This window comes from Cicer arietinum, chromosome 5, assembly GCF_000331145.2.
Source record: "Cicer arietinum cultivar CDC Frontier isolate Library 1 chromosome 5, Cicar.CDCFrontier_v2.0, whole genome shotgun sequence".
Taxonomy (NCBI): domain Eukaryota; kingdom Viridiplantae; phylum Streptophyta; class Magnoliopsida; order Fabales; family Fabaceae; genus Cicer; species Cicer arietinum.
This window is the reverse complement of record NC_021164.2, coordinates 76,950,075-76,962,317: the sequence shown is the minus strand read 5'-3', so window position 1 is coordinate 76,962,317 and position 12,243 is coordinate 76,950,075. Positions and strand designations below refer to the sequence as shown.

At 29.3% G+C, this 12,243-nt stretch overlaps 2 protein-coding genes across 3 annotated transcripts; both read left to right on the top strand.

Annotated features, from left to right (window-relative positions):
* Positions 1 to 616: 616 nt before the first annotated feature.
* Positions 617 to 4,480, top strand: LOC101495671 (transcription factor bHLH110). Its single transcript, XM_004500932.4, has 7 exons — positions 617 to 1,037; positions 1,167 to 1,686; positions 2,207 to 2,347; positions 3,532 to 3,597; positions 3,727 to 3,792; positions 3,901 to 3,960; positions 4,056 to 4,480. The coding sequence occupies exons 1-7, from the start codon at positions 895 to 897 to the stop codon at positions 4,206 to 4,208; spliced, it is 1,149 nt and encodes a 382-aa protein (XP_004500989.1). The 5' UTR covers positions 617 to 894; the 3' UTR covers positions 4,209 to 4,480.
* A 3,032-nt stretch (positions 4,481 to 7,512) lies between these two features.
* On the top strand, positions 7,513 to 11,172 carry LOC101497091 (bifunctional nuclease 1). Of its 2 annotated transcripts, none has more exons than XM_004500938.4 (11): positions 7,513 to 7,771; positions 7,869 to 8,169; positions 8,538 to 8,708; positions 8,833 to 8,882; positions 9,010 to 9,066; positions 9,172 to 9,237; positions 9,373 to 9,447; positions 9,702 to 9,820; positions 10,002 to 10,093; positions 10,724 to 10,778; positions 10,935 to 11,172. In XM_004500938.4, the coding sequence occupies exons 2-11, from the start codon at positions 7,875 to 7,877 to the stop codon at positions 10,948 to 10,950; spliced, it is 996 nt and encodes a 331-aa protein (XP_004500995.1). In that variant the 5' UTR covers positions 7,513 to 7,771; positions 7,869 to 7,874; the 3' UTR covers positions 10,951 to 11,172. The 2 variants fall into 2 exon arrangements, with proteins under 2 accessions (XP_004500995.1, XP_012571464.1); XM_012716010.3 differs by having other exon boundaries at positions 7,519 to 7,771; positions 7,852 to 8,169.
* The last annotated feature ends 1,071 nt before the right edge of the window (positions 11,173 to 12,243 follow it).

Sequence of the window (12,243 nt, the reverse complement as noted above, 5' to 3'; positions counted from 1 at the left end):
AAAAACTCTGAATCGTTGAAGTAAATTAAATTCTTATTTGTATTAGAAGTGTTGTTGAAAAGTTATTGAGTACTATAGAAAGATGTATATTTAATAAAGACAAACGCATGAAAATAATGTGAGTTGGGGTAATTAGAGTGAAGGAACGATTGAAGGCTAAAAGATTAGTTAGAGATGATTGTTGAGTCGGTTAGGCAGAAGAAGGGAGAATTAAGAAATTGAGCAAGAAGCGCCTATATATGTAATGGGACAATGGGAGAGAATTGGGTCTGAACATGTGGGGTGTAAATAAAGAAAGAGAATATATATAGCTAGAGCGAGCGTGGTTGCTATGATTTCAAAATAGCAGAGAGCTTTGGTTTGTTGAAGCCTTGGGATCTAAGGTTTAATCATAGCGTATTCACACTCTAATCGGCCATAAAGTTTGAGACAGTGAGTGATCCAGCACTAAATTGGGAAATTAATATATTACTTATCAAACAGAAATAGGACAAAATTTATTTCTTTATTTATAGACTCAAAGCTGCAAAATAGAAAAAGTGAAGTAGGCCTTAAAGGAAACTTAAATAATTAAAAGTCAGAGAGAGAAAGTTATATGGTATGGGTATATGATGGATTAAATATTTGAAGATATATCAAATACTCACTCATCATTCTCTTACTTCCTTTTCAAGGATACTTTATTTAGATGAAAAACTTGAAAGAGTAAAGAGAAAAAAAAGTAGAACCGAGGTTGGTATGTGAGAGTGTCACCTGGAACTGTGTTCCTTTCAATTACAGTGTTGGAGATTCCTTTCACTTACTAATAATCTTAATCACTCATCTTGGGATTTTCATTCATCCCTTTAATTAACACCTTACATACATTACATTACATTACATTATTATAAGTTTATGATTATGGAATCTACCACCAATCTCCAACAAGACCAACCATCCCCTGTTGTTGACCCTTCTTCTTCTTCTGCTTCTTCTTCTTTATCCAATTCCACTCCATCCTATGCAACAATCCACTCTTGGAACCCTAACATCACTTTGTAAGTCCCTTAGCTTCTCTCTTTTTAATTCTTCTAATTCTATTTGTACTAGACTAGGGCTTTAATTTGTCTTCTTCCTCATAAATACCACAAGCATGCATAATTAAAATATATTACATGTGTATGTAGGAATAATGCAGGGAACTTCAACTCAAACCTCCAAGAAGCTACTAATCAAAGATCAAGATCATGTTTAATAGCACACAAGAGTGATATGATTCAAGATTTAGGTTATCATAATCAGTGGACAAGTGATGAATTTTCAAAGGAAGAGATCTCATTTGCTAATTTCCCCAAATTCACAGAAATGCTTAATTACACAACTCCTAATAATTCAACCATGCTCAAGACTCTTTTAACTGAACAAGACTTTTATAGTTCTCAAAGTTATAATAATCCTAATTTTGGAGGCACAAATCACATTGCAAGTAGCCAGATTCACCCAAGTATAAACATCTCAAACTTGAATCACTACTCTTCCTCCACAACTTTGGATATGAACATGCAGTCCTTAGATCTATTAACCACTTCACCGACATCATTTACTAATACTTCTCAGCCTCATTTTGGTAAATTTACTCATCATGACAACAACCTTTCTTTTCATCTTCATCCTATGCACCACTCCTCTTCTAGTAACTCTAGTAATGTAAGTTTTTCTTTTCCTTTTTTCCTTGCAAATTAAATTACTATATCATGAATGCTTCAATTCTAAGTGTATAATATATATATTTTTTATATTCCATACGTGCATGTATATGCGAAAGGGATATTCAAATGTTTTATATTTTGCAAAACTATATATTAAGAGATAAGCATGATATTAAGAATATACTAGTACTAATTATAACGAAGTTGACTAGAGTTTATTAGCGGATAAGTCTTTTGATGAAAAAAAGTTACCCTTTGCAATAATTTTTTTTATTAACTTTGTGGCAAAGAGATACAGTTTTATCTTTTTAGGCACAATAGAATATATATCCTCCATAGCTTTAAACAGGATACAACATATCTTTAATCATAATTTATATATCATCTTTTTTCCTTTTCTTTTGGCTTCTTTATTTCTTTCTTCTTTTTTTTTTCTTCTTGTTGGAAAAAGACGGGGTCACTTCAATTATTATTGGACTAATCTTTCCTCTTTTTTTTGTGTGTGCATAATTAAGCAGCAATCGCTATTGAGCAATATTGGCACGGTAGAAACAAAGAGAGGGTGCACCTTGATGGAGTCAAAAGTTTCTCAATCTCAAACAGCATTGAAGAAATCACGATCTTCATCCGAATCACGCCCTTCGTGCCCACCCTTTAAGGTGCCTTATCTTTCATGGGACAAAAACAAATTAATATATAGGATATAACCTCAATTCTAAATATAAATTAATTTTTGAATTAAATAATATCAACACATCACAGTCTATTGTATGTATAATTTTAAAAATAATTATAATACAAGTTCAACATTTTTAATATCTCTTAAGTTTTTCTTAAAATTTTATATTGAAGTGAACACATGTTCGTAAAGGTGAGAGATGTCCTTGTGTATAATTTATTTTTAAAATTCAATTTATTTTTAACATGACATTTTATTTTATTTTCTCCAATAATATCTAACCATCATAATTTGTCCACGTCTTAAAAACTCTTTACAAATAATATAAATTAAATTCTTTTAAATATTATATTCCTGACCATTTTATGAACTCATAGTAATTAGCAAACCTGCAATATTCTTATTGCATACATGCTCAAAGTTTCCTATGTTAAATGCTAACAATTCTTCTAAAGGTACACTTGTTGAAATTTTTAAAGCAGATCAGTAATACAAGGATTTAAAAATAATATTTATTGAAATGTGCAAATTTTAAATGATCAATACAATAAACTCCTTTAGTAAAAAAATACATTTATTTAATAAGTAGAACTCAATTGATAGTCGTAAGAATATTGATAAATGAATGCAAGAATTTGAATCTAAGATATTTCATTTCTTTAAATTTAAAGTGTGTGAGTCTAGCAATTTAGTTACTTATTTATATATATATATATATATATATATATATATATAATGTCTTTTAGGCAAAAAAAAAAATAAATTATGAAGCAAAATTCATAATTTGTGTACTTCAATTCGATCACAAATATAAATAAAAGTTAAGATGTATTTGGCACATAATTTAATCAAATATATTTTAATTTTTGTTTAATTTTCTTAAAGTAATAAAAAAAGAATTTTCAAATAACTATTTCTTTTAATTTGATTTTCTATAGAAATTTGTTTAAAACAAAATGTAATTCAAGGATGTTTTTGGAATGACAACATTAAATTAACTAGTTCAAATTTGTTTATATTCAAATTCACCAAAACACTATTTTGTTTCTTATGTTTGAGTCTAGTAATACAAATTTACAACTCAGTGTAGTGTTTTAACTGCATTACCTTCAACCGAGATAATTTGCTTATGCATTATTTTTTGGTTTGAATTTAATACTTCAGGTTAGGAAAGAGAAATTAGGAGATAGGATTGCGGCTCTTCAGCAGTTGGTAGCTCCTTTCGGAAAGGTACAATATATTGAGTAACAACTTCTTCAATTTGTTGAATTCGGATTTTTTACCGTCTCAAAAATCATGCATCTATGTAATCTTTAAATGTGTGATTTTGCCAATTAAGAGAGTATGCGTGTGTTGCAGACAGACACGGCATCCGTACTAATGGAAGCTATTGGATACATTAAATTCCTTCAAGGCCAAGTCGAGGTACTTAATATTTTCCACTTATATTCATAACCTAATTACCTTATGTTTTTCCCTTTAAATACTTATTTGGTTTTTACTTATTAATTAATATAACTATTCTTCATGCAGACATTGAGCGTTCCGTATATGAAGTTATCACAAAACCAAAACAATAGAGTGATGAGAGGGGTAAATATTCTATTACTATATTCATTTTACAATAGAAGAATAAGAAGCCACTATACATATTTTTCATTGAGATTAAATATTCATAAATATGTCAGGATTCAACAACATGCGACATAAATGGAGAACCAAAGCAAGATTTGAGAAGTCGAGGTCTATGTCTCGTGCCATTGTCATGTATGTCATACATAGTAACTGATGGCGGCACTGAACCGTGGCAACAACACCATAACTTTGGTAGACCAACTTAATTATTGGTAGTATTAGTATTTTAATTAAAACCAAATAATCAATCAAATGGAACTTAGGAGCTAAAAACAAATCCAATTGTATCCATGCATGCATGTTTAATGGAGCAAACTTGATCTTCCTTCGTAAGAGTCAATGATGGTCAAGTTTGATCCCTTAAATTAAACATCTTCTATCATTAATTTTTTACCTATGTTTTGCCGCCCATTGTTCATTAGGGCTAATATGATTTTCAGTTTTTTTTTCTGAATGATTTTCAGTTTTTTTTTTCTTATGAGTAAAGAGAATCGAACTTGATACTCAGAATTTAAAACACTCACACATTACACAGTAACTATTTGGTCGTTAGATTTTAGTGATTATTTTGAATTTAATTTAATGCAAAGTTATTTTTATGTTTAGATTTTAATTTTTAAGCTAAACTCCTACTAATATTCTATAATAAGTACAAAAATAGTAATGTCATTTAATTTAAACAAAACATAACAAAAATAATCATATTCTCCAAATTCTATCTCATGAAAACAGGTCGCATGATTTTTTTTAGCAACAATAAGAAAAGTTATTGATTAATTAACAATGAGAAAAAAAATGGAAACAGAACACAAAAACAAAGAAAAACGATATAGATGATAAATCTGTAATTCATGTAAAATAAAATTTGAAATCATCTCTAAGGCTAAAAAACCCATACGCGCATTTCACAGCGACAAAATTCCTAAAAAATACACATACAAAATCCCTCAAAAATTTATTTTTTAATGATTTTCTAACCCAAACCCCTGTGGGAATTTTCGAGGAGTTATTAGTCTTTGTAAAAATTTACGTGAGGTAAATTGTTTTGAAATGTCCTAATTTGAACTAATGTGTTGTCATATGATTTGACAGTGGGACAATATACGTCAGAGGTAATTTTCAAGAAGCAAACCCTGAGAAATTTACAATATTTTTAAATAGTTTTTAAAAAATAATTTTTTTTATTTGATCGTTGTTTCATAAAGCAAATATTCTTGTGAGAATGAAAATATGTTTTACTTGTTTTTTATCCACGGCTACAAATCAAATTTGTCATTTTTTGAACATAGTTTCACCCTTCTTTAATTAAATGTTCCACAAATTAATGACCCTCTGTTTTGTTTTTCACCTTGTCCCAACCTAAATTTAATTTTGACTTAGTTCCTCTCACTCATATATTTTTTGTATGTCGATCTATCTGATTAGTGACTTTAAATTACACAAAAATATTGAGAAAATTAAATATTTATTATTATATTTCCTCTACTTATTTGTCTAACATTGTGCACTTTTATGGTTGGGGTCCGTTAGTAGACTTGTGGTTCGGCCCGTAATCAATGTATTGTCCATTATTGATGAACTTTTATCTAAGTTTACGTATCACTTATTGAAAAAAAATTACTAACTTCGGTAAAAACTTTATATTTTTAAAATTATGTAAGAGGTCGTACCCTTATAATACAGTTATATGGAAAAGTTGCATTCTCTGTTACCAAATTTGGTTTTTTAGGAGAATAGGGGATCGAAGCATCACTGCATATATGTTTTTTTTTTTTTTTTTTTATTATAAAATAGAAAATTTAATAAAAATAATTAAAAATATTATAATAATATTAATTTATTTTCAAAAAATTAACAAAATACATAAAAAAAATTTATAGAAGTTAAGTAAATGTGTCACTAACATTTAAACAAATTACCAATTATGACTGAGTATCTGATATAGTAAATATTTTCTTATTAAACTTTTTTCAATATCATTTCATTTTTATGCATATATTATTTGGACGACTTTAAAGTTACTACCGAAACATTAGAAATCCATGTGTAAAACGAGTTCTTATTGTCATCTTGAGTAACATCATTTTTCTGTAGGTTTAAAATTGAATACTAGTACTATGTAAAATAAAAATTGAATACTAGTACTACTTACTACCCAGTTTCTCACATATGTCATTTTCTTTACACAAAACATTAGACTGAGTGAGGAAAGCACAAAATGAAACCTTATCCAAATTGTAGGGTATGTACTTGTGCACGTGGCACTGTGTGGTTATCTTGATCTCATCGGACGCCGGCAGTGTTTGTATCATCATATAAGAGATTGGATTGCACATCATATTTGTCAAAATGGCAGAGGCCTTATACGTGAATAGACGAAAAACACCTTACAGCTAAATAGCTTTGTCATAATCCACAAATAAGCAATTGGCGCTTGATTGCATTTGATCACAATTATGAAACATATCATTGGTTTGGCCGTTCTTTGATTAAGACCTTGATATTCTTTTTTCTAATGGTATCTTCGAATAATAAAATTTTCGTGGTACAATCATTTTTTACTTGCTGAGAGTAATTATTTTGAAACAAAAGGTCTATTTGTTTTCTTACCAATACACATGATCTGTTTATTACGTAATTATAAAAGTGATTTTAATACTTATTAATTTAGATATTATTTATTAAATGTTTTTAATAAAATAAAATTTGTTTTATGTTTGTTTATTATAATAAAAAATATTTATCTAATAAGGTTTTCAAAACAACTGTTTATTTAAGACAGTTTTTAATGTTTTGTAAATTTTACTTTTTTAGAAGGTGTAATAAATAAATATTTTTTTTTGAAAAGTTGTTATTTTTTTTAAAAAAATTGTAACAATATACTCACAAATATAGTGATAATATTTTTATACCATAGAAAGTATGGTTTCTTTGATTTCTCAATCCCATTTATTATATTGGATATTTCCACAAATTTTGGATGTTTGATTAGGTATGATAATAATATTTAATTTATGTATGAAATCATCACATCTCTCCTTTTTAAGAGAAAAATAAAGTTTATACAAAAAATAGATCGTAGATTACAAAAAATGAATTAAAATTATAATTAATTATTATAAAAAATTTATATACTATCAATTAATGACTTCAACTATAATTATACCTGACACTATATATATAAGTTGCTGTAATTTGTTGATTGTGTAAAATATTTTAATATATTTTAATTAAATTTACAATAATTATTGCTACCTTTTATGTATTTTAAGAAAAAAATGTAAAAAGTCAAAAAGAAAAAACAACACAAATGTAATATTTAGGACCATATGAATGCACTGGAGTAATTTTGTGAAAGAGTCAGAAGAAATAAAGTTAAAGAAAGAGTAATAGTACATTTAAACTAATTAATTAATAGGTCAATGTCATCTAGAAGATGAAGAATTAAAAAGCAGAGGGGTAGAATAGTGATTTCATTTTATGATCTATCTTAATTGATGATGATGCTTGCGGTGGAAGAACGGTTGATCCTAACTTACATGAATTTCATAAATATCTTTTGCTTACCCAAACAAATAAAAAAGAATCTCTTATCCTCTTTTTCATTCACCCTTCCTTCTTTTCATTTCCAGATCTCTCCCCTCGTTTTAATTTCAACACGATCTATTCTTATTACTATTATGCACCAATAATAAAATTAATACACCCAACTTATTCCATTACCTAAATCACTAGCAAAAATAACGAGATCGGTGATTGATTCTTTAAGGTGCGTTTTAGGTTCCTAGTTAATTCAATTTCTATGATCTAAATTATTATTGATTTATAATACACTAATTTGAAAAAAAGGTCAATTTTTGGTTTAGGTTTTAATGGCTTGTGTTAAAGGACCAGCTGTTTTTGCTAAAGTAGCAGCAGGATCATGCAGTGTTCCTTTGATGTCGATGATTGGACCAATCAACGGTGGGGGGTGTAGTAGAATTGAATTTTGGGGGTTCACTGGTAGTACCAAATTAAAGACAACTTCCCTTTCTTGCCATATAAATATGAGAAAGTGTAAGACTGTGAATTGCAGTTTCAACTCATCCTCAAATGGTAGTGGGAGCATGGCAGATAATTTTAATGAAAATGATGAAGATTATGTTAACTCTAGTATTCTTGAAGCAGGTATATATATATACATAGGCTTTGTTTAGCTACTAAAAAAAAATATTTTATTGATTATGAATTATGATTATACTGTCTGAATTAGTAATTGGTGTGATCAATATCACTGTATGGATTTGGATTCCACACACGACATGTTTATTGATCTTGATTTTCTGATCTCAAATTAACAGTGAAGATTATTTAGAGAAGATGTAATTTGAGTTGACTAATCTTAAATTGATGACCGAAATCAATTCATTCATGTAAATGTGGGGATCGGTGGTTTTCTAAATGCAGGGAACCTGGGTCCATAATTGTATAGTGTATTGTTTATTATCTTTTTATGTCTGTGAAAATAGAATCTTTATGATTCTTTTTTTGTATAGTTGAGGTGAAGAGTGGAGCAGATGGGTTCGTGATCAAAATGAGGGATGGTAGACACTTGAGATGTGTCCATAATAACCCTCATGGAGGACTTCTTCCGGATTATGCACCACATCCTGCAATTGTGTTGAAGATGGAAGATGGGACTGGTCTACTTCTCCCCATAATTGTTTGTATGTCTCTTACTCCCTTATTATGTATTGTATTGTATTGTATTGCATTATATGTCTCTTGCATCCTATATCTGATTTTGGTGATTATATATATCTATCAATGTAACTGTGGTTCATTTTGTAGTGGAGATGCCAAGTGTCTTGTTAATGGCAGCAATGCGCAATGTTCAAATAGTATGTCTTCTATTTTCAATTAAAATCCATCACGCTAGTAGTATTTAGATCCAAAAATGATTTTTGTTTTTCTATAACATATCCCCATTTACCATACAACTAACTATCTGGTTGGTTGCTGTATCAGGCTAGACCTACTTTATATCAAGTTGTAAAAGAGATGATTGACAAGATGGGTTATGAAGTATGATTACTTCGATCTCTTTGCTATTACATACTCCTAATCTTGATTGTATTGTTGTCTTCCTTAATATCAATAATCAAATGATAAAATTTATTTCCCATGCAGGTCAGAGCTGTGAGAGTTACTAAGAGAGTTCAGGAGGCATACTTTGCTCAGCTATATCTTTCCAAGGCAAGCTTCATACTTTCCTATCCCTGAAATTACTAAGAGGGTTCAGGAGGCATATTTTTCTCAGCTATATCTTTCACCAAATCATACAAAAATATTACCCTGAAGTTTTGTCTGACAGTATGACTTGTGGTATAGGTTGGAAATGAGTCAGAATGTATCAGCTTTGACCTTCGACCTTCAGATGCTATCAACATTGCTGTTAGATGCAAGGTAATGAATTAATGAGAACTGAGTCATTTAAATACATCATCAAATGTAGCATACTGCATTCTCCTATTGCTTTGCTTGGTGGTTGCTGATTTGTCCCCTGGGGAAAAAAATATAATTCTGTTCAACCAGGATTCATATGCTTTGGATTCAATGTTACAAATGGAACCTGGAAGTTTTGGATCGAATTTCAATTAAGTTTATTAGTTAAACGAAACTTGTTTATCAGAGATTTAACTAGTCCACCAACATTGTAGGTGCCTATACAAGTCAACAAGTATTTGGCATACAGTGACGGAATGAGAGTAATTGAATCAGGCAAACTGTCAACACAGTCCCCTGGTTCAGATGGCCCATTATTTACTGAATTGGATCGGTAGGTTTTTGAAGACACATTTTATGGCAGTACTGAATTGTGTAGTGTACTATTCATGAACTCTGTTCTGGACATTCTTTTATTTTTTTCAAGAAAGAAATCTTGGAATCTGTTTCATTACTAGCACTTTTTCCATTTTGAAAAACTAGTATTAACTAAAATAAAAATGGCATATTTGCAGACCAAATGGTAAGCCTTGTGTTGAAACCAAGGAGTTCAATCTTTTGCACAACATGTTGAAAGCTGTTGTAGAAGAGCGCTATCAAGACGCGGGTAATTGTTTTGTTTCTTGTTACTTCTTTAGCTTAGTTGGTAATTGTTTTGTTTCTTTTTATTTCTTTACCTTATTTTTGTATTTGATCTTGGAACTTTTTTGTTTCTTTGTAATATGCATGATGATTGGTGTACAACATAAGTTATTTGAATGTCATGTATGTCGATAGTGCCTGCTAATCATGATTGATTTTCACTCTAGTCTACAGCACTAATTTGATGCAGTATTTAAACAGTCAACTTGTATTTTGGCCACTTCCATTCCCTTTACAAAGTTTATTTAGTATCATTAGTTGAAATCAAACAAATTGGTTGTTTAACATATTCCCCAGCATTAATAGGTATATGAAACCAGGAATATCTTAAGGTCACTTAAACTATTATACCAATCATCAGCAGATGTGTGGCTAGATGCTTATAGGTTTCATTTTTATTCTTATTTTCCTGTCTTTCTGAAGCTTATCATGTTCTGTAAATCCTAATTCAGTTATGTAGTTAAGTTGTTTTTCTTTGGTACATCCTTTAAATTGGGATGTAAGTTTCACAAGATTACATTTCTTATGGACTACAATATAAATTGTACTTCTAATGTTACTATTTTTATGTCTTGTGTTTCTGATGCAACTCCAGCCTTGTGGAGGGACAGACTTAATCAATTTAGGGCAGAAAAAAAAGCAAATAACAGGTAATGAGCTTATTTCATATGAAAAATTGACAATGTTTGATGTTACTGTCATTCAGTTACTTCACCTCAACCTTCTTTGGTTCTCTTTCTGTGTCTTCTTTCGGTTGACAACATTACATATTTATTATTTATGTTGAGTTCATTGTTCTGTTGCAGATCCTGGACACTCTAAATTGTATATATAAATCCAGCATTAGAAGGTCGATGGGAATTGGAAGAGCACATACCTGTCTGTCATATCTTTCGCTTTGTCCCTTATGTTAATATGTTTGTGAATATCTGTATATATATAAAAAATAATGTGTCATTAGAACTCTAATGTGCTTTTCCACTACTAGTTTAAGTCCTCACGAACTGTTAATAATTTAATATGAATTCTGGTTGTTCCATTGGATGCAGCATGTTGCTGATGGTTGTGTTGTGTTGTGAGAGTTTAAACAAATTCTTGTACAATGCATGATTAAAAATAAATATTTTCTGTGATTAAAAATAAAACAATGAAATGACAAATAGAACTTTCGCTGGTGCTTTTTCCGTTCAATGGTTCTTTGTACAATACATGATGATTCATTCCCTGTTTTTTCCGCTGGTGTTTTTTTGGAGACTTACATGTAGAAAGTGCACAATTAGAATGATCACAGAAGAACTTTTTCAAATGATTTTATTTTTGGTCCTTAGTTAAGTTTAATATACTTAATGTAAAAGGATTTTGTCAAAGGTGATGATTAGCATAGATGAATAAATTCAAAGTCACAACATCTAATGATTCTATGGCGACTTCAGATAAAATTTGGGTCATCTTGTGGACCCGAAGAAGGATCTTTTAGTGGGAGGAAGTGGAAGTGGATGATAGAAGAATGAATATTGGGTTACCTTAAACTCTAAGTAGTCTAGTCATTTGAAATTTTAACAATGATAAATGATATTTATTGGAAGTGTAACTTAATTATTATTCTAATTTGATTGTTGTGAATTTTATAAAAATAAAATGAGAGTGTTTTTTAAAATTCAATTGGTCGAATTGACTATCATTTTGTTGTAAAGATAGTAACTTATTAACTTTACACTTTTGATTTTTGAGAAATGTCGTTGATTGTCGTTAAATTTTCAAGTGATTTTTAAATATAGTTTATAATAAAATAGTTATCAAAATACTCAACCATATAATTTGGTTATAATACGGTAAGCAAACAAAATATTAAAAATATCATACTTAAATTTGATTATCATTTACTTGTAATAAATTTCATTTTTTAGTTTAGTGATGAAATTCACGGTATGATAAAGTTTTTAACATATCAAATACTGTCTCAAATTTTAATCATTTAAGTTGCACTAATAAATTTAATTAAGAATAATGGAGTATTTTGATTCATTGCATGTTCATGTTTTTTCCCACAAAGTAACATGTCTATTTTAATATCTCACATCTGTAATGAATTTCAATAAATTTGATTCACTAAAT